The sequence below is a fragment of the Zootermopsis nevadensis genome, unplaced genomic scaffold (assembly GCF_977971745.1).
Source record: "Zootermopsis nevadensis isolate Lab colony 2312 unplaced genomic scaffold, Znev_1.0 Znev_ptg000030l, whole genome shotgun sequence".
In the NCBI taxonomy this organism is placed as follows: domain Eukaryota; kingdom Metazoa; phylum Arthropoda; class Insecta; order Blattodea; family Termopsidae; genus Zootermopsis; species Zootermopsis nevadensis.
In genome coordinates, this window is record NW_028259162.1 from 20,577,648 (window position 1) to 20,605,509 (window position 27,862).

Here is a 27,862-nt window from a genome sequence, read left to right on the forward strand (position 1 = left end):
AATGTCAAAATACACATTTTTATTTTTGTTTCTTGAAATATGTACGCAATGCTGGCCATGGTATTTGTTATCATGACAGTGAGACTGATAACAGAGTTATTGCGCGCGCATTGAGCGAGTTAAGTGTTAATCATCTCCAGTCCCCATTCATGTATTTGCTGTTCATACTGACGTTGGGCTACACGTGTAAACCATGTCAGTGGACAAGACGAACTACCCACCGCAGAAAAAGACCACAAACGGCTGTGGGAGTTGGTCCGGGACATGCACACACTTCAAGCCATCACGGGGTGAGTCCATTTATCATTGTGATTGTATTTAACCGCGGTGTTATTAATATATAAAAGTGATTGACACATTTGTTCTAAGGGAAGACACATAAATTACAAAAATAATTAATATTTTTAGGATATGAGGATTTTACGTGGTGGTCTAGCGGTTAGAACGCTGGCATTGTAATCCTGGGGTTCTCAGGTTCGATTCCCGGCGGTGCCGGAATTTATAACTTGTGTTAGGCAAGGCTGTGGTCTAGGCAACACGGAGTTTTCCTCCGGGGGCTTCCCCGGTTTATCCGTGGCATTCCATTCACACACAGAAGAAGGCAATGGCAAACCACTTCTGGATCATCTGCCAAGAACGTATATGAACAGGTCCCAGTCCGAGAAGAGAAAAGGATGGAAGGATCCTGTTCATATGGACCTGTCGTCAGATAGAACACTAAATAATAATAAGATTAGGTGGTCTAGCGGTTAGAACGCTGGCCTTGTAATCCTGGGGATCTCGGGTTCGATTCCCGGCGGTGCCCGAATTTATAACTTGTGTTGGGCAAGGCCGTGGTCTAGGCAACACGGAGTTTTCCTCCGTGGCATCCCAACAATTACTCCATTCACACACAGAAGAAGGCAATGGCAAACCACTTCTGGATCATCTGCCAAGAACGTATATGAAGAGGTCCCAGTCCGAGAAAAGGATGGAAGGATCCTGTTCATATGGACCTGTCGTCAGATAGAACACTAAATAATATATATAAATGAATTAAGATTCTGTTCTTCTGGGTTGTGACGTCGAGTAGTCTTGTAAAGGGGTCACGAAAGTTTCGGACGAACTACTCCATATTCAGGGTTGAAGATTTCTCGAAACGCTGATACGCATCCAAAAGACTACGCGACAGCCAAACCAAAGGGTCACAGTCCGAGCACCTGTCTCTTAACGCGCTGGACTCAGTTTTATTCAGAATTGCGAGAAGTTCCTGTAATATTTAAGATACTAAGTGTGTTCCATCGAGATGAAAAATTGTGTTCTCATTTCGAAATCGTCTAATACCGAAACGACTTAATCCCCAGCGCCTTAAACGAAGCTTTACTGTACTAAAAATAACGCACAGAGACGCTGAATTTTTAGATTTCAATTTCAGTTGAAGATCTGAAAAGTTATTTTAACACAAATACGTTTCATTAAACCGGTTCGTGGTACATGAACATCAAAAATGAGTTTTTACTTCTAATAATTCTTGTTCTGCAGTTTTCCGGTTAACATCTCGGCCTTGAGATCAGTTACTCTGACATTGCCTTCTAGGACGTTGCGTCATGTACTCTGGTATATACTGACCGACGTTTCAGAGGCACACCGCACCATCCCAGAAGTTAACCATCATTTTACGCTCCACCGTGAAGATCTAAAATCTTATCCTAATATTTTTGTGGTATTACTAAGTCCCTCTAGGCAAATATCGTGATTCTATGTACAAGATATTCATAAGTATGTGCCATTAATGTTGAATTCTTAGCTGAGGGAAGACTTAGTTATTACACATATTACCACAAATCGTAGAAATATCCTCCATGTCCATGAAAAACACATTTATCAACACGAAGACGTCGGAACGAGGCTCTAATGCCCGAGATGTGAGACAAATCTCGTTTGCTGAATCCTGTACGCGTTGCAAGATTTGATCTTTGGCGTTAACAGTCTTGACGTAAACCGAATTTTTAATGCGCACAAATAAAGCTCTATAGGATTGAGGTCTGGTGATCGTGGTGGCCACTACATAGGAGTCTCGGGACCATGACCGATCCACTCGCCTAACCACTGACGTACAGCCAGAATAAAGTGAGCCGGAGAGCAACAAAGCATCCTCCAATAACTGAGGTAAAGTGTAAGGACAAATTGAAGGCGATGGAACCTGGATCATTCCTTGATTCCGGCCCACACGTATCACAATCGACTACTCTTGACGTTTCATCCTCAGGAACACTTGCAGATTCTTTTATGTACGCCCTGAAGCTCCCTCTTAATTTAAACACCCTGTATGTATATAATAGGTTGCTAAGTGTGGTGTTATGCGTGACTGACAAGAGTTATCAGTAATGACCCTAGATGACAGAATATTCTGTTTCAAAAGTGATGAGCCATTACGTTGCCCTCAGAACGTCTTCTAAAGGACACGAAGATGCTACAGGGAGAACAGAAAGGAAGGAAGAAAGGGAGTAAGGGATAAATATATGAAAAAAAGTTTCCCATTGAATTCCAACGGGCCACTTCTACTAACAGCCTTTGAGTTAAGTCATGAATTCTTGTTTCCATACGTTTTTCAAATCATTTTCTCTAATAATCCTGTTATTCGACTCTACAAGCTAGAATATGAGGTATTAAAAGCATCGATACATAAACCAAAATTTAAGATTAAGTATTATTTCCCATTGAAATTTAAAGGGAAATGAAAAATTTGTATCTTTTTTAAAAACTTTATTTATTTTTTTGTTGGAATTAAAAACCTTCATAAAAAGAGAAATATTATTTAATATATTTTCATAGACGCACCAATTTTTCGGACTCCCCTGTATAATATTTTAGGAACAGTGGGAAAACTACACGATTTTTCGGAACTGTCTCTCAAATAAGAAATTTTTTGAATTCAATCTCTTTCTGATTCACCGCTTGGGGAAAAAAAACCAACTGAGCAATGCGACATTCCACTCATTTTGGAGGCGACAAACAGACAGACAGACAGAGGCAGAGCCCTCCTGTGTACTTGGGCATTATAAAATTCACTATTCGTGGTTATCGCTCTCCAGGGCGACGAACCCGGGATCAGCCATGATCTAGTAGCGCCTTGCTTCTGCTCGTTTCATGGTACACGCGTGCTTATGTTATTAATTACTCATATCAAATGCGATAATTAGCAAGATACTCGCTGACGTACTATCAATATCACAGCTTATGCAACGTGGATAATGAAGTGGGGGAAATTGACAGTGGCCTATTTTAGCGTAACTACTCTCCGATGATCATGCGGAGAGGAAGAGTAGACACTTCGAAAGATGTGATGCCATCTTCAGGAATGACTGGAGACTTGTAATCTTTAAATCGGTATCATACAGGCACCTTTGGGAATTTTTTTCTAAGTCCGATGTATATGTTACAGGCAACGTATAGAATGCCTAAAGTCAGTAGGCAATGTATGAAATAAATTGTAATGTAAATATTGTTTGGTTGCGTAAATTAAAATTAATCAAGGTCGATTGGGTAATCTGTCAAGATGGAGTTTGTGCAAGATAGTAGCGAAAACACTAAGCTACTGAATCTGAATATAATAGAAGTTTTGAGAATTAAAAACATTTTTTTTATATTAATTTTTTTTTGAAAATATAAAATATTAAATAAAATATATAAATCGTATTACAGAAACTTCTTTGTTATATACTTTACCTAAAGAATCTGAGGCACTTTTTAAAATTCCTATGCAAAGTATAAAATAAACTGTTAGTTTCATACATTGCCTAAAAGTTCAAGGCATTTTATAAAATGCCTGGGCATTCCATAGAATGCCTACTGACTTTAGGTATTCTATACATTGCCGGATTTCATAGTTTGGCGGTAACACATAACGTTTAAAAATACTACCATATCTGTTTCTGCAAAGGTTAGGTTAGGTTAGGTTAGGTCATCTGATGCATAAGCTACAAAAATGCCTAAATAGCGATTAGTCAACAAAATGCTTTTCTATACGAATAATTCGTTTAGAAAATCGGCAGAAAGAACCCAGGACTTTTTGATCGTCTCGCCATACCGCGAAGATGCGATAACCTCGGACCTCGTCTGATGGAGTTCAGTGAACCCAGAGGCGAAGAACAGAACCACGCTGTGCGTGCCAGGACTTTTGTTTCATTTTGTACGACAAAATTTGTAAAATCCGTCTTGAGAAATGACTCGCCAATGGAAACACAGCTAGGAGGAAGCTGATGTAATATTTGTCTGTAAAAATCGACATGAACAATCTGTGATTGAAATCTTTCCAGAAATTTCAACATGAAGATCGTATAAACATACTCAATAATTAAGACCCCGACATATATTAGACATTCGAAAGGTAAAACAGTCTTTATTTAGGTTTAATATTAAGTAAAATAAAAAAAACAATAAATATAATTTAAGGATATTTTAGGGTGATAAATTATTGTAACATTACAAGTTAAATTTGTAATGTGACTATGTTATAAACGTACTTATTGATAGTACCAACAAGTTCTAATTGTTTGGAAACCTAATGTGTACCATCAGGAAATGTTATTCGGGTGTGAAGTTCAAAAATTTCTTTCGTGATGAAAATAATTCGATTGTCAGTAGAAATATTTAGAGAACTCAGGCTTTAAACAACAATACGACCTCTAGCTGTATTGCACTGTAACATCTGTGCAACTCGTCACCTCATTTCCTTAGAGGTCATTTCAATTTGGCACGACAATCACCACTCAATGATGTCTTGGTTGACTGTGGAAATGGCACAGCTGTTGAAAGAGTTATCAGATAATAACGCGATTAAGTGTTATGATATTTTAACTCTTTGAAGAACGAAGCTCGTCTAAATAATAAGCCCCCATTTCAAAATTTCAGTCCGTAATGCAAAACACAACGCATCTACGTCACAAATATCAATTGGTTAACGGTATTGAGGGAATTTATCGCTGTTTATTTTCAGAATCTCATAATTCCCATTAAAACTTTGTGAGTAAAATGTTTAGTTATTGAATGTTGAAAGCATTAATAATGCTAATTCATTGTTTCCACTAAGAAGCTGAGGTCCAGTCAGCCTAATATGGGCTACGATGGGTGCAGGAGGGTCATTCCTCAGTAAAAGAACGGGTGTCCACTTCTGGAGCACTGAAAACTGGAAGATTTTGGATTTCCAATAAGATAAACTAAAAAACATAATCAGAATTTATAGAATTTAAAGAACTCAAATAAAACTCACAAAAATATCTGTTGGTTTCTGCCCCCCCTCCCCAACATTTCTAGCGCAATGAGAATTGGGAGTTTCTGCAATTCTAATTTTTATTCTTGTCCTCTAAACCCCCAAGCGAGAACATCAGTTGGTTTGAAACAAGCTTTTTCTTCTGTTAATAAATAACTTTTATCATCTGTAAAATTTAATGATTTTTTAAATTAATTCTTCAGTATAGATTTTATATTCATAGCTTCTAATTACCTTTTGTTTATTAAAATTTTTTCTGAAAGAAACATTTTTAATGTTCTAATTTAATTCACATGTTTTTAATTCCTTCCAACTTTTTAATTTGCTCATCAGGAGTTTCATAAACATGCATTTTAGAACGAAGACGAATCAATTCTAACATTTTTACTCCATTAAGTTCATCATCAAATCTACAAATTCTTTTTTTATCACCGTATAGTTCATTGTTTTCTGAATAATCTGACGTGCGAAACACATGTAAATAGTCCTTCATAAAATCATAGAAATTTGAATTTTTAAATTCATATTTGTAAACATAGTCAACCACGTAACATAAATCTACTCTTAGTTTAATTTCATATTAAATTATATTTCAATGAAAGTCATGCATTGATCCAAAACAGCTTGGCCAATACAATTTGGTTTATTAATTTAATATATTTTATAATTACGGGCTGGCACGAAGTTCTCACTAAATTCTGTCCTAGATTTTTTTTAACTTTGATTTATTTATCCTGTGTGTACTTTCTTAGACTCGGAATATTATTTTATACTTTCTCTGCTAAGCAGATTACGCTGATTTCCCCCAAAACTGAATTTGACATTAACTTCCAAAAATATTTTTCAAAACCTTAAAATAGGCCACGACCGCTTCTTTCTACACAATTTACAATTAATTATTTACTATCATCCTCTCATTCGACCCTATAGAGTCTGAGTTACTAAAAAAGGATATATAAATAATGCAGAAATATATAAAAAAAATATTTGCACAGTTTACTTTAGAGATGATTTGGTATTTTGTTTACCACCATGAAATGAGACAACTACAACTTTTATTTTAAAAGACTTTTGCAATAAAATAACAAAACAATTCAACTATAAAATAATAAAAAACAAATTTCCTTGAGTAATAAGGAGGGAAACAGCGAGCAGCTAACAGGTTCAATGAGCGGGCAGTGATAATCTCAAAGGCGGATGTACTATTAATTGACACCATGGAGCAGAGTCCTTGAAGATGCAAATAACAATTTACGATGTCACAATTTTCCCCATTTTTATTGAAACGGAATGTTCATTACAGTGTTAACAATATCCAGCCACTGAACCCTATCCAGTTTACGTCTTCAAAAACCATTTATTTAATAACCATTTTAATATTATCCACTCATCTTCCGCTAGGTCTTTGAAGTAGTCCCTTCGATTAGGTTATCCCACTAAATTATTTGTCACTTCACATCTCTCACTTGAGTGCTACATATTCGCCCATATTACCTTTGTAACATCTAAATATTAATACAGGGTGATTAAAAAAGGACTTTAAAACTTTGAAAGTGTATAGAAATTTATTCAGAAGGCTTAAAGAATCGGTTGAGGTGTCATTTTGTAGCAAAACAAATCAAGTTTTACCTCAAACAGTCATTTTGGTTAGATGTGATTGCCATTGGTGATACTGCAGACATCCCACCTGAAATCAATTTCTTGCCAAACACGGTCCAGCATATCCGGTGTCACATCTGCAACTGCGACGGTGATTCGAGCTTAATTGGCAGGTAAGGGTGGAACATACACACGATCTTTAATGAAACCTTATAAGAAAAAATCGAGGTGGCCATGGTATCGACCCTGTTCGACCAATCCACCGACCTGGGAAACGGTTATTGAGGAAATCCCGGACTTCTGTGAGGTAGTGAGGTGGTACGCCGTCTTGCTGGAAGTGAATGCGTCCCTTTTTGGTCATCTTCGTCTAACTGTGGTATGAGAAAATTTTACGAGCCATTTTCAAATCCACTGCCGCTTGCGCTCGCGGTGACGGAATTCGGTACTACAGCACAACGTGAGTCAAACTTTATTTATTTTGCTACAAAATGACACCTCAACCGATTCTGTAAGCCTTCTGAATAAATTTCTATACACTTTCAAAGTTGTAAAGTCCTTTTTGAATCACCTGGTACTATTCGCCCCAAAATTTCTTCTCATTATTTAAATCTTTCAGCCTTCTCGCCATCTTGTTTTAAAATTCTCGAATTCTTTCCATAAGATATATCAAGATCAACGGCTATCAGAATTGTGGGGAAAATTAACATCTGATGTCCAGGAATAAATGAGTTAATACTATTTAAAAGAGTGGATGACGTCAAATGTGGCCTGAGAATCACGAATTAAAGCAAATTATCTTCAACTTCAGCCGTCGCCGTCAGACAGGAAGTTCATTCAAACAGTTAAATACCTTTCAATGTCTTGATTGAGATGGTACAGTCTTGCCAACTCTCTAATGTGAAAAAAACCCATGTAATTCTCAGTATTCAAAATTTTTAACTTTCAGTTTATCAGGGAAATAAATCAAGTTTCTTCTCTCCTCGCGTCTCTACGTAAAATTTGGGTTTGTATATTTTAATTATTAGTGTAGTTAGGTACAGAAGAAAAGATGTCGGAATTAATAAATCGCTCAGCATCTTATCAGCTTCTGAAGAAGGGCTCTGACCCACAGACTGAGCGAGCGAGTTAAGTATGATCTATGTCTTCTATAGTCTTTGAGGGGAATTAGCTGCGTCAGGTGGCGGTAAAAACCGACGTTTCGGTGGCCGTCTTTGTCATAATCATCATGATCATGAATCAGGTTGACAAGGACACCTCCCGAAACGTCGGTTAATTTTCTATGAAATATTAATTGAAGTTAGTTACAGTATAGTTTCAATGTTGTTCGCTATCTTTATAGTCAGTCGCAAGAAAACCAAATTATTTCTATCTCTTAACCTTCATCATGCATTGCTCGTAATAATTACGACTAAACCAATCAAGAATCGTGAATCTATCTGCGGGACATTGTAAAGCGGTCTGAATTGAGACACAGAAGTTACAACCAACGATAAATAACTTTAGCTTGGACTCTATTAAAATGTAAACAAAATTCGAAGAATTATATTGTGTAAGTATCTTAAGAAATGTTTATGTAATATATTTTTACATCTTGTTATCATGTCTTCTTATGGCCTACTTATCGTGATGAAATATGAATGTATTTTGACTGAAGAGTTTGATATTTTACGATAAAGACGTAATATTTTATCACTTGCAAACTAAAAACTACAATATTTAAGTTTCAAATTAATTTCAAATTTTATAGAATACAGAACAATAAATTTATTATTACTAATCACTGAAGAAAGAAACTGTCGTTAGTGTTTTTTTTAAACTATTTTACACAAGGGCTTCATTCCGCAATGACGCAAGACATACGACAATTAAAGGTTCAGTGTTTGTTGGTTATGTTCGGTTGTTTTCCGTAGGCAATCAGAAGTACTGAATATGGATATTGTCGTGCATGTTTCTAAATCACCATCTCCTTAGTCAAGGATCTTCGACAAGCAGAAACGATTCGACATGAATCAGTTAAAATCGCTTACAGATTTACCAAGAAATCATTGATGCCTGAACGACATTTGTGGACTATTTTCTGTCTCGGAATTCGCGTGTATTAAGCAGGGTCCGCACCTGCGCAGTCCACGCTCTTGTGATTCGCCATTTGTACACAACTCCCGCACGCTCACTTCTACTCAGGTGTTGTAACGCAACTGACAGCAGCGCCATTCGGGGGGCCAGCGACCGAACGAGGGACTTCGTTCGCATTTGCGCAGTCGCTGTTACGTTGTTTTCCTGGCTTTGGAGGAAATTCGTCGAAACTTCAGAGCGACGAGTGGATATTAAATGCAAGACAAATGTTGCACAAAGTCGAGTGATGACAGGTCTGTTTACGAAAATGTCATCTGACATTCATATTACATCAGAAACCGTCGGAACGAGGTGGTTTAACATGCAGGTCGTTTAAAACCTGAGGATAAGAGAAGAAAACATTGTTCTGCAAGATAACACGCGATGACACCGGTTGATCTCTAATCGTTCGAAGGTTGTAAGGGTTACCATTGCATCGTCAGACACAGAGAAATTGACCCTTACGAGATACGAAGGTGACCTTAGATTGTCGCTCCAAGCAGACCGTGGCCTAGCAGTCTTATCTGTTAACATAAGATAGTGTTTTCCCAGAGGTCAAGGAGCGAACCTGGTTTTGATGTACATAGGGCCTCTAATTTAAAACTCTAAATCCTAATGTCTGCTTCAGATCTTTTCTCGATGTCTTCCGCAGTGTATCAGCGTCTCGAACATAAAGGTGTGCTGGTTATCGGGATGTCCGGGTGTGGAATTACACCCTTGAGACCTGGTGTCCTGACTGATTAGCTTTGAAATTTGTAATCTACGTTTATATTGTCAGGAAGAAGGTTGCTATGGTAAGGAAAGCAAGTGTAGACCTAGAAACAGATGGAGGATAGTATTGAGCTGTGTTGGGAAAGGAAGTTGTCGCCAGCTGGAGGACGAGAACCGAACTACACATGACGTCATTTTTGATCATAATGCCCAACTTTATTTAATACTATAGAGAATGTTTTTGTGAGTGAGCTAAAATCTATTTATGAGTCTTATTTTTCATGTTAATGTAAGTGAACTGTCTCCCTCAATTTATGAAACTTTCTTTGCAAGTGTCTGAGATTAGATGAAAATATTTGAAATCTGTTTGAAGCTGTCGTTAAAAAATTGTCTGCTGTGGACGGAAACTGAAATGATTAGACAATTTTTCGCTAAAACCTCCGACATTGTATTTATTAAATCTGGGTTGATAATGTTGCGTCATATTGTGATGATTATAATTGTTTAATTTTAACCGTCTAATCACAATAAAATATTTTATTAAATATTAAAATATTATTATTACAATTAACATTTAATATTTAAAATATTTAAAATATGTTAAAATGATGCTCTTTCTATCGAAATGTTCGATTTACAATTAGAGCATCATCTTTTTCACGACATGTTTCGGTTTTCAATGAACCATCATGAACAAAGTACAGTTGATCTAGAAGAGGATAACTTTCCGATATTTAATGGACATCTGACGAAGGATTGCATTTAGAATATTACATTTGAATTTATATCGATTAAAAATACACCTGAAGATGGTTCAGGTAGGCCTATATGTAGGGTTTAGATTACTTAGACTGATATTCACTGCAGTATTAACCGTTGCAGTTCAATGGTAACTATATATACCATCTGTTTTAACAATTCTACATTTTGTACTTATGTGTTCCGTCTTCTTCTCACAGTAAACACCGATTATTTTCTTATAAACAGAATCAACCAATCAATACCTGTAATGGTAAAGAGTTGTTTACTTTGCGGTACAGACTGATTTCCTAATTGTTAATTCACACTAGCTTAAGCTTCAAAGGGTTGACTAAAATTGGTCAGTGTCATCAGAGACCACGTTATTTCCAGTTAAGTTCAACTTTCGTCCACCACTGGCGACACATTACTTTTCCAATGACGCAAAGAAATGGGGTAGGCCCTGGCCTCTGACGTACAAAATCTACAGGAAAACATTTACATGTCTTAATTTTCTGTAACTATGAGTTAATTTGTTAATAAGTACTGTTGTTTGTTTAATTTTAACCGTCTAATCACAATAAAATATTTTATCAAATATTAAAATATTATTACTACAATTAACATTAAATATTTAAAATATTTAAAATATATTAAAATGATGCTCCTCCTATCGAAATGTTCGATTTACAATTAGAGCATCATCTTTTTCACGACATGTTTCGGTTTTAAATGAACCATCTTCAGGTGTATAATCGATATAAATTCAAATGTAATTACATTTGAATTTATATCGAAATATTTAAATATTAAATGTTAATTGTAGTAATAATATTTTAATATTTAATAAAATATTTTATTGTGATTAGACGGTTAAAATTAAACAATTATAATCATCACAATATGACGCAACATTATCATCTCATGAATAAATACTGTGTTAAAAGGTTGTTATTTCAGTTGTAATCTTGTTTGCGTTGCAGGGTTGGTAGCGCTGTCGGTAGTGGTCGTCATTGTCATTGCTGCCACCTTTGTCGTGTGGACCAACGACTTCATAAGAGTCAGGTTGAACAAAGTGAGTAACCTAAGAGCATAAGACACAACCCACATAAATTCTGTGCGCGCAAATGATTGTTGTTGTATTTAATGACGCTGTATTAAATGCTAAGGCTGCATGCAGTCGAATGAGAAATAAAATAAAATTATTTATGTGGGTAATATAATATTTATTATGTCGATAAAATCGAGGAACGGTCAGAACGCTGGCCTTGTAATCCTGGGGTCTCGGGTTCGATTCCCGGCGGTGCCCGAATTTATAACTTGTGTTGGGCAAGGCCGTGGTCTAGGCAACACGGAGTTTTCCTCCGTGGCATCCCAACAATTACTCCATTCACACACAGAAGAAGGCAATGGCAAACTATTTCTGGATCATCTGCCAAGAACGTATATGAACAGGTCCCAGTCCGAGAAAAGGATGGAAGGATTCTGTTCATATGGACCTGTCGTCAGACAGAACACTAAATAATAATAAGATGAGGTGGTCTAGCGGTTAGAACGCTGGCCTTGTAATCCTGGGGTCTCGGGTTCGATTTCCGGCGGTGCCCGAATTTATAACTTGTGTTGGGCAAGGCCGTGGTCTAGGCAACACGGAGTTTTCCTCCGGGGGCTTCCCCGGTTTCTCCATTCACACACAGAAGAAGTCAATGGCAAACCACTTCTGGATCATCTGCCAAGAACGTATATGAACAGGTCCCAGTCCGAGAAAAGGATGGAAGGATCCTGTTCATATGGACCTGTCGTCAGACAGAACACTTAATAATAAATAAAAAAAGATGGACGCAGCTGTAGGACGCGTGGGTAATAAAATATGCATACAGAATCATACTTAGGATAATCCAAAGGGAAGAGATTACTTTGGGAGACCTAGATATAGATGGAAGGGCAGTATTGTAGTGGACCTTAAGAAAATAACATTTAAGGTATGGGCTTGATTCAAATTGCCGAGTGTGGTGTCATAAATGTTGTAATCACCCTTTTAGTTGAATATATGTCGGTGTATACATTGACCTAGAATTATCTTCTCAAGAAATACTTCGTGGGGAGAATTAACTAATTTATTGTAATATTAAAGACGAATCTATCCCAAAACTTTAAAATATAAATCCATTGCTTGGAAATCATTATTAAACCCACCTGTAGCACTATTCAACAGGAGTCCATAGCGAAATGATCAACATTTTTGGTTTTAAATTTACGAAATTTTCTCTAAGTATGTGTAAATTTACTGCGTGTTACAGAGCCATCTGTGAGCAGTTTATTCTGCTCAACAAATAAATTGTCTATTGCACTTTCATCACCGTGATCACAAAATTCAGCAGTTCTACGCATTACGAGGTGCGATCGGAAAGTTTCTAGACTGTGTCAATAGCGGGCGAACCGGATGTAGTACGAGCTTCTGCCGCTAGGGGGTGCGGCTTACATTCATAGTGAATCAGTGTGCCAGCCGGCATCATCGAATTAGCATTTGTTTCTTAGTTACGGGCGTTTTGGTAGTGCATTACACCGACCCTCCTGCGATTTCGGAATGGCGTGTGCATCAAATTTTGCCAAAGACTCGCCTAAACGGCTACGGAAACCTATGAAATGCTAAAGCAAGCATTTGGGGAGTTTGCAATGGGTCGTGCACGAACTTTTGTGTGGCATTCACGTTTTATAAATGGCCGAACCTCTGTCGATGATGACGAGGGTTCTGGACGACCATCTTCGAGCACAACGCCCGAAAATGTTACGAAGATCGACGTCGTACCATCAACGACTTGTGCGACATTGTTGGGATAGGCTATGGGACCTGTCAGCTGATTCTAAAGGAAGAACTCCACATGCGACGCATCCTGTCTGAGGACCAGAAGCAGAATCGACTTCTCGTTTGTCAGGAGCTCAAAGATCTTGCAAGAACCGACCCCAACTTCCTTTATAAGCTCCGTGTGACTTCTTCCTCTTCCCAAAGATAAAAATTCAGCTAAAGGGAAGGAGATTTGAGACGATAGAAGAGATTCAGGCAGAATCGCAGATGGTGCTTGACAGGCTGACAAAGAAAGATTTCCAGGGATGCTTCCAGGCTTGGCAGCGGCGCTGGGATCGTTGTGTTCACTCCCAGGGGAACTACTTCGAGGGTGATGGATGAATTTAATACCTGAGATAAGTGTACGGGTTTTTATACGCGCAGTCTAGAAACTTTCCGATCGCACCTCGTATAAGCACGTCTCGTCGTATTTACGGCGAATAAATTGTTCGTAATAGCGCATAAAAGTTCCCGCTGTTCACGTTACATTCCTGATTTCATGGCCCGAAAGAGTAAAAAGTGAACGACTGTTTTCAGAACATAGGACTCGAGAACAACACTTTGTCGTATAGGATGTGGGAAAAGCCACCTGTATCGCCGATCATGGCCGTCTATATTTTCAACTACACCAACGCTAACGAGTTCCAGAAAGGAATCGATAAGAAACTTAAGGTTCAAGAAGTGGGACCTTACGTCTACAGGTAAAAGACAAGTCATCTACATTCAAACTTCAGTAACCTCACTGCGCCACTGTCCTCGACGTCTTCTATGACAGGTATTTTCTCAGTGTCTTCAGGCGAATGTCAGGATGCACCTTTGCTGAGGTGATTAAACAATGACTGAGTACAACCGAGATAATGCTTAAAATACTTGTATGTTCGGTACGAATCATCCCGGCATCTTCACAAACCACCACAAACTACAGCCATGTTTATCAGCATTACTATCATCCGTGCTATCACTCACAAAACATTTGTCACGGTCCGAATTTGCAGGTCAGAAAAACCGGAATATGTCTTCAGGACACTGGACTCACGTAGGTTAAGAATCGACCTCTGACACGTAACTTCTCAAAACAAAAAGTTGTCAGTGGAACGACGGTTCCGGAGAATTTGACGTAAATACGTCTATACGGAAAGGAAGTTTATATATTGGCTTTATTCTAAATATTTCCTTTATACATGCTTTACAATTGAGTAAAGTTTGATTAAGACTTTGCTCATTTAACTTGAATTAGTTAAGCTTAAGATGGGTCTGTGGTAGCTGAATGTAATGTAAAGTAATGTAATGTAATGTAAAGTAATGTAATGTAATGAAATGTAACGTAACGTTTCCTAGGTAACAACAATTCCGAGTAAACAGATGACGTTTCATAGGTAACATAACAATGAAGTTACACTTTTTCGTAACATATTTTTGTAACACTTTTTCGTAACACATTCTTGCCGAATGACCCTTCCTTATAGACGTATTTACGTCAAAAAATTAGGAACCGTAGATCCCTGAAGGCAAACGTCATTCAGAAGAACTGAAGACCAATAAAACATAGATTCTTGTAACATTTTAGCCCACAATTATACCAACATTGATTATCTTAGAACATCACATACACAGCAGAGTCTCACCAACCGCTAACGTTAGGCTGCTAGCGAAATCTCGTTGTAAAAATACCAAGGCTAATGAGAAATTGAAGTCACAGAAAACCATGACTCATTTTAACGTTCATCAAACCCTAAATAAGTCGCTTGTTAATTAACTATGCATAAATAAATAAGAATCAGATTATTTAAAAATAATACATTATACATAAAGTTTCATTAACACACCACAGTGGCAATCTCAATGCCGGCAAGTTGGTACTGGCACAGTCCTACCAACAGCATATTTGAATCTCTTGGTGAGGAATTCTCTGTATTTTTTCCGTTTGTACACTAAATCAAAACTAAATGAGACGCTTCCAAAACTGACAACAGATGGAAAGCTGTGACTGGCGACGGGCTACTCAATTCAAAACTTATAGACAAGATATTCCCAAGTACCAAATTATTGAACTTAATTCATGACATTTGCCTCGAAATTATTCAGTTCTTAACATTCACGACATGTTTCAGTTCCATGTCGTGAAAAATGATGGTCTAATGTAAATCGAATATTTCGATAAAGAACATCATTTAATATTTTAAATATTTTAAATGTTAATTATTATAATATTTTAATATTTAATAAGAATTTATTGTGATTAGACGGACAAGATTTAATATATATATTTATTATATCACAATATGACGCAACTTTACCATCTAATAATAATCTAATTAAATTCATTTACAAACATGCTTCAAAGGCAAGCACTGAAATTTATTATTATAAAGACTTATGTAAGACCGCCTCTGATGGGTGTACTGTAAACTTTACCAGTCCAAGGTTAAAAAGTGAATTTATTGGCGGAGGATTACATAAAGACTAGAAAAAGATTCCGTCCCAGTGAAACTTCTACCATCGAGATTTAATGTTGAACTGCCCTGGGACTGAACGCGTGTCCTCTGTTACAGGGAACATGCTGAGAAAGTGAACGTCGTCTTCAACCCAAACGGAACAGTGTCCTATCAACAGAAGACGTCCTTTAGCTACGTACCGGAGTTATCGGCTGGTCACAGACCTCGCCAGGAGTACATCACAGTGCCAAATATACCTCTCCTGGTCAGTATGACGTAATTAGGCGCTTGGGTCTAGTCAGATTGCGAAACGAAAGATAATTTTGTTTATAATTTAATCAAATCTGCGTGTGTGTTGTGTCCTCGCTGGACAGTCGTGGACTTCTGAATTTCCAGAATGTTCCCCGTACTTTGGACACGAAGTCCCGCTGTCTTCAGCGTAGACTGCAAAGGTTTATTAGATGCAGTCCTGACATGGTGATGGAGTACACCCGAGCACCCTTTTCACTTCGATGGCGATGACCGATAAAGCAACATCAGATTTAGTAAAAAGATATTTTGCAAAATCTATAAGGAATATTTTTGACTTTGAAATTACAAGTAATTTGAAACTGTTAAGCTTTGTTTGGGAACTTTACTTAAATATGCTGTGGTGTTTCTGTGTTGATGGAATCACGAAAAGCAAACGTATACAGGCATACCTCGAGTATATTGCGGTTTCGGTTCCAGAGCACCGCAATAAAGTGAGTCACACAATTTTTTTTTTGTTTCCCAGTGCATATAAAAGTTATGTTTACTCTATACTGTAGTCTATTAAGTGTGCAATAGCATTATGTCTACAAAAACATTGCGAGAATTACCAAAATGTGACACAGAGACACGAAGTTAGCACGTGATGTTGGAAAAATGGCGCCGATAGACTTGCTCGACGCAGGGTTGCCACAAGCCTTCAATTTGTAAAAAAAAAAGTTGTCAGTGGAACCACGGTTCCGGAGAATTTGACGTAAATACGTCTATACGGAAAGGAAGTTTATTTATTGGTTTTATTCTAAATATTTCCTTTATACATGCTTTACAATTGAGTAAAGTTTGATTAAGACTTTTCTTATTTAACTTGAATTAGTTACGCTTAAGATGGGTCTGTGGTAGATGAATGTAATGTAATGAAATGTTTTATAGGTAACAACAATGCCGAGTAAACAGATGACGTTTCCTAGGTAACATAACAATGAAGTTACACTTTTTCGTAATACATTTTTGCCGAATGACCCTTCTTCATAGACGTATTTACGTACGTCAAAACCCCCGCAATATCTGCGAATCGCAATAAAACGAGGTATGCTCTATGCTGTGGCGAGTAGAGTGACGATGATGCATGCCCTCTTTGCAGAGCGCCATGTCGGTGCTGAAGGACAGCTACGTGCTGGCACAGCTGGCGTTCCTCGCGGTGTCGAGTGGCATGGAGACGCGTCAGTTCACCAGCGTCACGGCGCACGACTTCTTCTGGGGCTACGACGACACGCTGTTCAGCCTTGCCCGCACCTACGGCTCCTTCACACAGGAACTGCCTTACAAGAAGTTTGGCATCCTCGTCCAGGTATAAATGCTCTTCATCGTCGTGATCCTCTACAGTTTACGTATCAGAATCCTTACTTCCAGCACCAACTTTGTCCCTGTCACTTCACTAAACGCTGTATCAATCACACACGATATTGAAATCCCACTTATCATTATTAACAGTTTGTCCATAACCATTAGGGCGACTACAGTGTTACTTCCATCCAGTTACTATTTTAAGTCTCGTAAACTTAAGAATCATCACTGAAATATAAATCTTTTTATTTAGTTTAATACTTAATACGTAACTTCCACATAACTCCCTCTGGAACGAAATTATAGGACACTTGATTCAATTAAAGGCTGGTAAGTTATCGCAATCATCATGTATCACCATTATTACTACATACACTGTCATTACAACAACAGTCATCATTCATGAATGAAAAAGCTAACTAACTAACCAGATGGCTTACTGAACTCGAATGTTCATCACCGAATTAACCAAAGCCCTCCACCGGACCCTGTCCTGGGCCAACAAAATTCAGTTTCCTTCAACTCCTATCTCCCATAGATCCCGCCTGAGATTATCCTCCCATCTACGTCTAGGTCTCCCCAGGGGTCTCTTCCCCTCAGGCTTCCCAAATAGTGGACCCAACCAACCAGATGGCTTACCGAACCCGAAGGTTCATCACCGAATTAACCAAAGCCCTCCACCGGACCCTGTCCTGGACCAACAAAATCCAGTCTCCTTCAACTCCTGTCTCCCATAGATCCCGCCTGAGATTATTCTCCCATCTACGTCTAGGTCTCCCCAGAGGTCTCTTCCCCTCAGGCTTCCCAAATAGTGGACCCAACCAACCAGATGGCCTACCGAACCCGAAGGTTCATCACCGAATTAACCAAAGCCCTCCACCGGACCCTGTCCTGGGCCAACAAAATCCAGTCTCCTTGAACTCCTATCTCCCATAGATCCCGCCTGAGATTATCCTCCCATCTACGTCTAGGTCTCCCCAGCGGTTTCTTCCCTTCAGGTTTCCCAACCAACACCCGGTGCACACCTCTTGTCCCATCCATGCGCGCTACATGCCACGCCCATCTCATTCTTCTCGACTTAATCACCTTAACAACGTGAAAAAGCTAACAAAAACATTATTTCATTGCCTGTAAAGCAATTCATTATATTCTTTCAGAAACCACGTAATTTACAGTGAAAATGATACCTAGAAAAGAAATTCAGTTCGTTTTACCACAGCAGATTCTGATGTTACTTTGCCCAAATCTCGACCCGCGACAGACAATATTCGATTCCCTCGGGTATTACATTCTTTCCACGGATCAAGGGATAAAACTCCTGATAGACTCACGCTTCAACTTTGTAAATTTCTCTTTAAATGAAGCTCTATAGATCTCATTACACATCAAATAATCTCAGAACTTGATACGTTGTCCATAAATAACGAGTCCATTCATCATAGAACGCGAGAAATTTCCGTCATGAGATTTGAGACTGTCACGGTTGTGATAGTGGTCTTAAGGGGTTAAGGCGGCGGTAATTTCGTCCTAGAACGTTGGTACCACTTACAAGTCCACACGGCGTCACAACTTACAGGGCCAACCACGAATATTACAGCGTTATTTTGTGATTTTTATACAGAGATTCCTTCGGGTACAGTTTCACAGCGCCTTTTATATGAACAATTTGCTGACTGTGCTGTTCACTTAAAGGAAGACTGTGAGTGAAGTTTTTTATTTCAGAAGAACGGGATACTGAGAAACCGCGTTACAATGTACACCGGTAAGGAGGACGTGCAGATGTTGGGAGTGATATCGAGGTTCAACGGCGAAGAGCGACTTCACCACTGGAGCGGCAAAGATTGTAACCGGATTGACGGAACGGATGGATCGCTGTTTCCACCCAACCTCGTGAAACGCAACTCGACCATCCACGTCTTCAGCGGGGAAATCTGCAGGCGGTTTCCACTGGAATACAGCGAGGATATTATAGTAGGTGAACCTCTACGTCTCAGATGTTCTTGATAATCGTAGTAGCATATGTTTAATACAGATTGAAAGAATTGTTATTAAACCCGTATTAAAACTTTTATTGACAGTCGAAATTCAATACGTTTCGATTGTACGAGGTGCGATCGGAAAGTTTCAAGACTGCGCCTATAAAAACCCGTACACTTATCTCAGGTATTAAATTCATCCATCACCCTCGAAGTAGTTCCCCTGGGAGTGAACACAACGATCCCAGCGCCGCTGCCAAGCCTGGAAGCATCCCTGGAAATCTTTCTTTGTCAGCCTGTCAAGCACCATCTGCGATTCTGCCTGAATCTCTTCTATCGTCTCAAATCTCCTTCCCTTTAGCTGAATTTTCATCTTTGGGAAGATAAAGAAGTCACACGGAGCTTAGAAAGGAAGTTGGGGTCGGTTCTTGCAAGATCTTTGAGCTCCTGACAAACGAGAAGTCGATTCTGCTTCTGGTCCTCAGACAGGATGCGTCGCATGTGGAGTTCTTCCTTTAGAATCAGCTGACAGGTCCCATAGCCTATCCCAACAATGTCGCACAAGTCGTTGATGGTACGACGTCGATCTTCGTAACATTTTCGGGCGTTGTGCTCGAAGATGGTCGTCCAGAACGCTCGTCATCATCGACAGAGGTTCGGCCATTTTTAAAACGTGAATGCCACACAAAAGTTTGTGCACGACCCATTGCGGACTCCCCAAATGCTTGCTTTAGCATTTCATAGGTTACCGTAGCCGTTTAGGCGAGTCTTTGGCAAAATTTGATGCACACGCCATTCCGAAATCGCAGGAGGGTCGGTGTAATGCACTACCAAAACGCCCGTAACTAAGAAACAAATGCTAATTCGATGATGCCGGCTGGCACAGTTATTCACTATGAATGTAGGCCGCACCCCGCAAGCTCGTACTACATCCGGTTCGCCCTCTATTGACACAGTCCTGAAACTTTCCGATCGCACCTCGTATTAACAGAACATAAGAACGCTGTGACTGTACGAGAGCCCACGCAGGTCACATCATGTCGTAATCTGCTAGCGGCCAGTCCTTGAGTTGTCTTTCAACACTCAAAGTGCAAAGATTTCTTTCTTTTTTTTCAAAAGAGCAGCGATTGCTAATTGTCGAATACAATTTCGTACCAGTTTCTGGACTTTCCAGAATGAGTAAAGTGACACGTTTCCGGATTCTCCTGTGCTAAACAAAATCGATAAAGTCTCGTCTTCGCTGGTTTGAATAAAAAAAAATAGGAAAAAATATTAAATACTTATTCGCTGAACGAGGTGTTTTTGTTTTTATGATTTTAATTTATATATTTTTAAACTAGAACGTGCTTCAGGAATGGGTTGCGTAACCCTCCTTAGTTCACTCTGTATATTAAGATTTTATCACCTTCGTAATGAGAAGTTGTGAAAAGGTGTTTCTCTGCTTCACCACGTATCTTCATCTGCGTCTATTAACTCGAGATTTGCTCAGCGTTTTTACGCTGATTTATCCAATAAACCTCTAATAAATGTGTATCGTGGGATATTTATCTTAACACTAAAATTTAAAAAAAAATTCGGAGCTAGTAGCTCATCTTCTTACGTAAAATAAGAGGTGTAAAATATACCATACTGATCAAACTTTCTCATATCCTACGGTCAGACCACTTTCTCTCTCACGCGTTTGAGAAAGTAAGGAAGTCTCCGTCCTGATGACGCGTTGTTCCGTGTGCAGAAAAACCCTTAACAAACTCAATTGGACGGTCTAGGTCAGGGGTATCAACTTTTCAGGCAGACGGGCCACAAAAAAGATATGTTTAACGAGGGCCGAAGAGTTAAAATACATAATTGGACATTACAACATAAAATACATAAACATACCTTAAAAAAAGACGGTGGTCTAGCAGTTAGAACGCTGGCCTTGTAATCCTGGGGTCTCGGGTTCGATTCCCGGCGGTTCCCGAATTTATAACTTGTGTTGGGCAAGGCCGTGGTCTAGGCAACACGGAGTTTTCCTCCGGGGGCTTCCCCGGTTTCTCCGTGGCATCCCATTCACACACAGAAGAAGGCAATGGCAAACCACTTCTGGATCATCTGCCAAGAACGTATATGAACAGGTCCCAGTCCGAGAAAAGGATGGAAGGATCCTGTTCATATGGACCTGTCGTCAGACAGAACACTAAATAATAATAAGATGAGGTGGTCTAGCGGTTAGAACGCTGGCCTTGTAATCCTGGGGTCTCGGGTTCGATTCCCGGCGGTGCCCGAATGTATAACTTGTGTTGGGCAAGGCCGTGGTCTAGGCAACAGGGAGTTTTCCTCCGTGGCATCCCAACAATTACTCCATTCACACACAGAAGAAGGCAATGGCAAACCACTTCTGGATCATCTGCCAAGAACGTATATGAACAGGTCCCAGTCCGAGAAAAGGATGGAAGGATCCTGTTCATATGGACCTGTCGTCAGACAGAACACTAAATAATAATAATAATAATAAATATGTGATACCATAACCCACTTCACGAACAGAATATTTTTCTGTATTTACAATATTCTTTTCAATTGCCTTGGAGGAGAATGTTCGGAACGAACCCGTGGCCTTCGAAGCCCTTAACCCAGACTTGTCGCTCCAGTCGCTCGTTTGTTTTAGGCCCACGGCAGATTCCCAGCTCTGAGGTTCCGGGCGCCTCGTGACGTGTTCGCAAACCCTGACGTCAACCCGGAAAACGCGTGCTATTGTCACCCCGACACCGAGACATGTCCGCCTTCCGGGATATTCAACGCCTCGCCATGTGCTTTCGGTAAGGCTAAGAGGAATCAGAGACGTCTGTCAGGATGACCGCTTTCAACAGACAACCTACCATCAAGCCCACTTATTTTATGAATATGATTTGTACTGATTTACACAACCAGATATTTTAAAAATACGAGCGAATTCATTCTTTATATTTATAATTAGTTCATATTGTATGTGGTTTCGTCTATTTTATAACAACCTGAAGTTAAGGTTTGGTGTGTGATTCAATAATTTTACCCGCTGTTGTGTCATGTCGAAACATGAGCTCTTATTTTGAGAGATTATGAACAGAACGAACTTTAAATAAGATACTTGCGTATAAAACAACCAAAGCTCAAAATAAAACACGAGGAGATTTAATCACATGTTTCTAATGTTTAAAAATGGTGGGAAATACAGTTGAACTAACATTAATTACACTGCTGAAATTCTCAAATACAAGATGGTAATTCAAAAGGTAGTTTTTGTGTTTTAAAAAAAAAAGTCATAAAATCCAATCTCGTTGTTTACTCATGAATGAATTATTTACTACATTCTTGTGTTACTGTATGAAATTAATATTTGGTTTGATCAATGGCAGTCTCCAGGTCCGAGGGTCTCCACACTCGCTGGTTTACATGTTTCAGGTGCACCAGTCATGATATCTTTCCCGCACTTTTACCTGGGTGACCCCAGCCTCCTGCAGACGGTAGAAGGGCTGAAACCCGACCCCCAGAAACACTACGGATACTTGGATCTTCACGAGGCAAGTGTGAACTTGGCTTATTGAGAAGCACTGATAACGAATCTGTCACAAAAACACTAAATCTATTTAAGTAAGCGAAGTACTTCGAAGTAATTTGAGACTTTACTTAAGCCAATGAAATTTCAGGTACCTTTAGATGTCTGGGTCGGTTAGATTAAAGTTCAGTGTACGCAAAATAACTCCGAGCTCATTCACCGGACAAAGGTTTGCATCTGCTTTGTTAGTGTCCTATAGTCAGTTTGATTAGCAAAATATAACGTAGTTCAAAAATTATTTTATCAAAATGGCACAGATTGTGTTGAGATTAAAGTGTAGGAGGATGTTATTAGTGAAAGTTTACAAGTGAAGAGAAAGTCTGTGTTACGCAGAAACGGTATTAGAATTTTTAAGGATACCTGTTCCTACCACAGCTGCCTTGCTAATTCTCAATTTGTGAACTGTACAAACGGAGAATTAAAATATACATGATAATGAATAGCGATTCCGAAGGTAAAGATCGTGGCCTATTTTTATGTAATATTCCATCATTATCTTAGAAGGACTGACGATAATTGTGGAGACTTAAATCATGAAATTACCTGCTTGGAACAATACACAACTTAAACCTTTATTGGTGAGATATGGAGGTAAAAAACTAACTTTACAGTCCCGAGTTTCAGCCCAGGACTTCTCGAATGTAGGTCTAGTGGTGTGTTATACAGACAAGCTCCATCTAAATATCTTTCCGGGTTTTCCCTTTTAGGAGTTGGGCGTGCCTCTGGATGGCAAATCCAGGTTTCAGTTAAATATGATGGTCAGATCGTCTTCCACGCTGCGACAACTTGCAAACTTCAAAGACGGATCCATACTGCCCATTGCTTGGTTTGATGTGGTAAGTACCATATAAATACTTATAAATTTATTTTAGAATATCAACATTTTACGCCTTAAGTCTGAAACTAAAAACAAAGTTGGAATTCTGAAGAAAACACTCGATATATCCGCCGTTCTTACCACTGTAAACAAACAAACGCTTTTGCCAGGGTAAGGAGACGTCGTTAATTGTTTGGAGTAAGTTTTGTGATCAAGTTTATAATTCATGCATGAACTGAGGAAAATCACAGAAAACCTCAGTGAGGATAGACAGTCTCCTGGTATAAGCGTGAAACTCCGAAATACTGAGTAGTAGTTGTAGATGTCTGACCGCCACGTTTGGCCCCTTCTAATTTGTCTCTGGCACAAAATACGTGATCAGCTTGTTACGTCATTCGACGCTAAATAAACTGCCCAGTTGATAAAACGTCGCAAATAAATACGAATAATAATACACCACCGTGTAAAAGCACATAAATGTACCGTCTGCATGTTTTGTATGAGGTAAACTTAAAGACTAGATGAACGGCTTGCGTATGTCAATTTTTTAGGTTACTGGCCCCGTGCTACAAATATGGAAGGCTGTCAAGAGAAATTCGCGGAAATAATTGCGAATTCGACTGAGTCGCTCAGACCATAACTTACTGCTTGAAGTAGAATCTAACCACCTCCGCTTCATAGTAACTTCAAGATATAATAAATAACTCGCCTGGCTATACACAACCAGACTAGCCTGAAATTTATATCCGAAGTGAAAAACATAACCTAACTTTGACTACAAACTGAAAGCAGCGCCTGCTCTGGTCGTATTTAGAACTAACACAGAAAACAAGTAAGAACTGCTATTGTAGCTCGCTTGATCAGCTACTAAACTCCACTCATGTAACGGAACTTTCTCAGCTTACATAGGGTAAAATCCCAGTGTTAATTAACTGTAAATAAAGCGGAAAGATGTGGTAGTGGCCTATTTTGCGGTATTATAACTGATTTTGCATGGAATTACTGAGGAAAACGTCACTCAGGTTGGGCTTTTTCTAGGCTCACGTTTGAACAAGGAACCTCAAAAATAAAATAAACAGGCTTGCCAACCATTCGACTGCAACGTGTCGTAATAATTTATCTTCTGAGCTGAATGGCAACTTAATATAGACTAGATCCAATACTTGAATGTGAGAATATGGTCTAATTTAAATAAAAGAACTTCTACTTCTATTGAATCATCACAAACGGAAACATTTCGTTTAAAAATGTTTTGTCATTTATTAGATACGTAAGATGACGTCACTGCCACGTTTATCATTTACGTGCTTGTAATGTCTAGCGGTTAGAACGCTGGCCTTGTAATCCTGGGGTCTCGGGTTCGATTCCCGGCGGTGCCCGAATTTATAACTTGTGTTGGGCAAGGCCGTGGTCTAGGCAACACGGAGTTTTCCTCCGGGGGCTTCCCCGGTTTCTCCGTGGCATCCCAACAATTACTCCATTCACACACAGAAGAAGGCAATGGCAAAACACTTCTGGATCATCTGCCAAGAACGTATATGAACAGGTCCCAGTCCGAGAAAAGGATGGAAGGATCCTGTTCATATGGACCTGTCGTCAGACAGAACACTAAATAAAATAAATAAATAAATTATTCAGAAATAGCCACGGTGGTCTAGCGGTCAGAACGCTGGCCTTGTAATCCTGGGGTCTCGGGTTCGATTCCCGGCGGTGCCCGAATTTATAACTTGTGTTGGGCAAGGCCGTGGTCTAGGCAACAGGGAGTTTTCCTCCGTGGCATCCCAACAATTACTCCATTCACACACAGAAGAAGGCAATGGCAAACCACTTCTGGATCATCTGCCAAGAACGTATATGAACAGGTCCCAGTCCGAGAAAAGGATGGAAGGATCCTGTTCATATGGACCTGTCGTCAGACAGAAAACTAAATAAAAAACCTGACACAGTCACAAATTAAATCTGATTGAATCTGAAACTTAGCTATGATTCAAGTAGGTTGATGAATAAAATACTCATTATGACGAAGTACTTGGATTCGTAACTTTTATGCAACTAAAGCTAACAGGACTGTATTCCTGTTAAATTATAACAACCAAAAACATGCAAATTTAAACAGGAATGGATTAATAGAAGTTTGAGGGTGGAATTAAAAATTACTTTTAACTTGTGGGTAACGTCTGTATGCTGTGAAGTGCACTGCGTTTTGAATCTGAAAAAAAGGTGATCACAGGATAATGGACAAGGCTTTCGATAGGTAATTTTACTGTTCTGTAATTTGCTTGGAAGAGGGGGGGGGGGGGCTTTATGACTAATTGTAAACGCATTTGCGTTCCAATGACACATACAAAGCTTATTGGCGGGAAAAATGACACATGTACCTAAATACAAATAAATTGTCGTGTGTTAAATGCCTTGATCATAATATTATCCTCTAACGCGTAATATACTGTCACTAACAAAATAATTTGCCATCACGTCGCATTTAGGAATTAAAAAAGAAAATATCCTCCTAAGGCTTGGTACATGAGGATTAATTACCTCTTGGAAGCGAACAGAGGGGAAAAGTGGCTTTAAACACGAATAAAACATTTCTAGTTTCCTCCTCTGTGGAAACGTGCACTGTGGTATAATGGCTTGTGATGCCGTGTAGTGTCGTAGGTTCTTACCAATGTTTTCGGAGGAACGTAAGATGCATAAATACAAGAACAAATAATTGCTTATTGCAGGGAATCGAAGGACTGCCAGAAGAGATCATGGACTTGTTGTACCACGTGACCTTCACGACGCGCCATATTCAGCTAGCCGTGCAGTACGTGCTCTTGGTGATGTCGATCGTTTTGATTTACGTTCTTGCACGAAGCATACGTTCCCGGCCCACAGTGACTGCTTCTTCCGACGTCATCTCACCCATATGATGGCCATCTCACCCATATGATGGTCATCTCACTCACGTGATGGCCATCTCACCCATATGATGGCCATCTCACTCACGTGATGGCCATCTCACCCATATGATGGCCATCTCACTCACGTGATGGCCATTTCACCCACGTGATGGTCATCTCACCTACGTGATGGCCATCTCACCCATGCGATGGTTATGTCGGCGCCTGCATGAAGGTCGTGTGGTTCTTTTGCTGGATTCTGTACTATTAGTATTTATATCTCATGTCCTCAGGGTCCTGCCTCAAAATTTCACGCCTCTCATTAATTTTGGGCCCATCTTCCGGCGACACTAATGAGTGAACTTTTTAGCGTCCGAAGCTTCTAACTATTTCTGAATTAAGCTTCTGAATTTACGTACCGGTTTCACATGTGTATGGATGGAAACTGTTATGTTCATTATCGTCCAACATTAACTTCTTGATCTCCCTTCTTCAGTTTATCAACCATGTTTTCTTCAAATATATTGTCTCTCTGTAATATATTTTTCTTCATACTGTCTACCGAAAATGCATATATTTTCAAGACGGTAATCGAGTCCACAAGAGGTTAAAATTCAGAAGACCTTCATCGAATTGTTTTTTTTTTAAAAAAAAGGCCCTTCTGTTGCTATCTCTGTCCGTGGTCCATCCAGCAGCTCTCATCTCCGTACTGACCAACCGTCTTGTTCTCTCAACTATCTCGTAGCTTATGCTTCTGTTAGGTCACTGCAAACACTGCCCATTCAGTTATGTCGTTCAGCCAAGGAAACAGAAGAAGATATTTGATTAATCGGCGACGGAAAATACAGTGGCACGCGATTCTTCGCGGTTCATTTCGAAAAGATTTATCAAGCTAGTCCAATAAAAGTCTTTGATGTAACAAACAGATCAGTGCATTCCGAATTCTGTACCCACATGCATTTGTTTACTAGAAGCTGCACCAAACTGTGGCTATGAATCGACTATTCGGAGCCAGAGTCTCTCTGAAACTCAATTAAAATACAAGACTGCTCAAAATGGAGACGCTTTTTCATATTTTTTTTTGTTTAAATGTGTATATTTTTGTTTATAAAATAAAAGTGTAGAAACAAATATTCCTTTTAGGATTTTTATATTCTTTCCGCGTTATCGTACGCCATAACTGCCGGCCATTCTTATCTCTCTCCTTCATACTATTTCCTTGATTCAGTTTCTTACCCCCCCCTCAATAATCCTTTACATGTTTCCTATTTAATATACATCACATTTGATTGTTGGAACTACTATGTTTTCTCATTCAGCAAACAAAAA

General features: G+C 39.1%; 2 protein-coding genes across 3 annotated transcripts in view; one reads left to right on the plus strand and one right to left on the minus strand.

Annotated features, from left to right (window-relative positions):
- Positions 1 to 27,862, minus strand: part of LOC110828964 (uncharacterized) — a 112,887-nt gene that overhangs the window by 48,034 nt on the left and 36,991 nt on the right. The gene's annotated exons all lie outside the window — the stretch shown is intronic.
- Positions 108 to 27,666, plus strand: LOC110828971 (scavenger receptor class B member 1-like). Of its 2 annotated transcripts, none has more exons than XM_087359158.1 (10): positions 108 to 290; positions 11,395 to 11,486; positions 13,791 to 13,954; positions 15,806 to 15,953; positions 17,079 to 17,285; positions 19,007 to 19,252; positions 21,905 to 22,055; positions 22,678 to 22,796; positions 23,539 to 23,667; positions 26,375 to 27,666. In XM_087359158.1, the coding sequence occupies exons 1-10, from the start codon at positions 194 to 196 to the stop codon at positions 26,561 to 26,563; spliced, it is 1,542 nt and encodes a 513-aa protein (XP_087215284.1). In that variant the 5' UTR covers positions 108 to 193; the 3' UTR covers positions 26,564 to 27,666. The 2 variants fall into 2 exon arrangements, with proteins under 2 accessions (XP_087215284.1, XP_087215283.1); XM_087359157.1 differs by having other exon boundaries at positions 111 to 290; positions 19,004 to 19,252.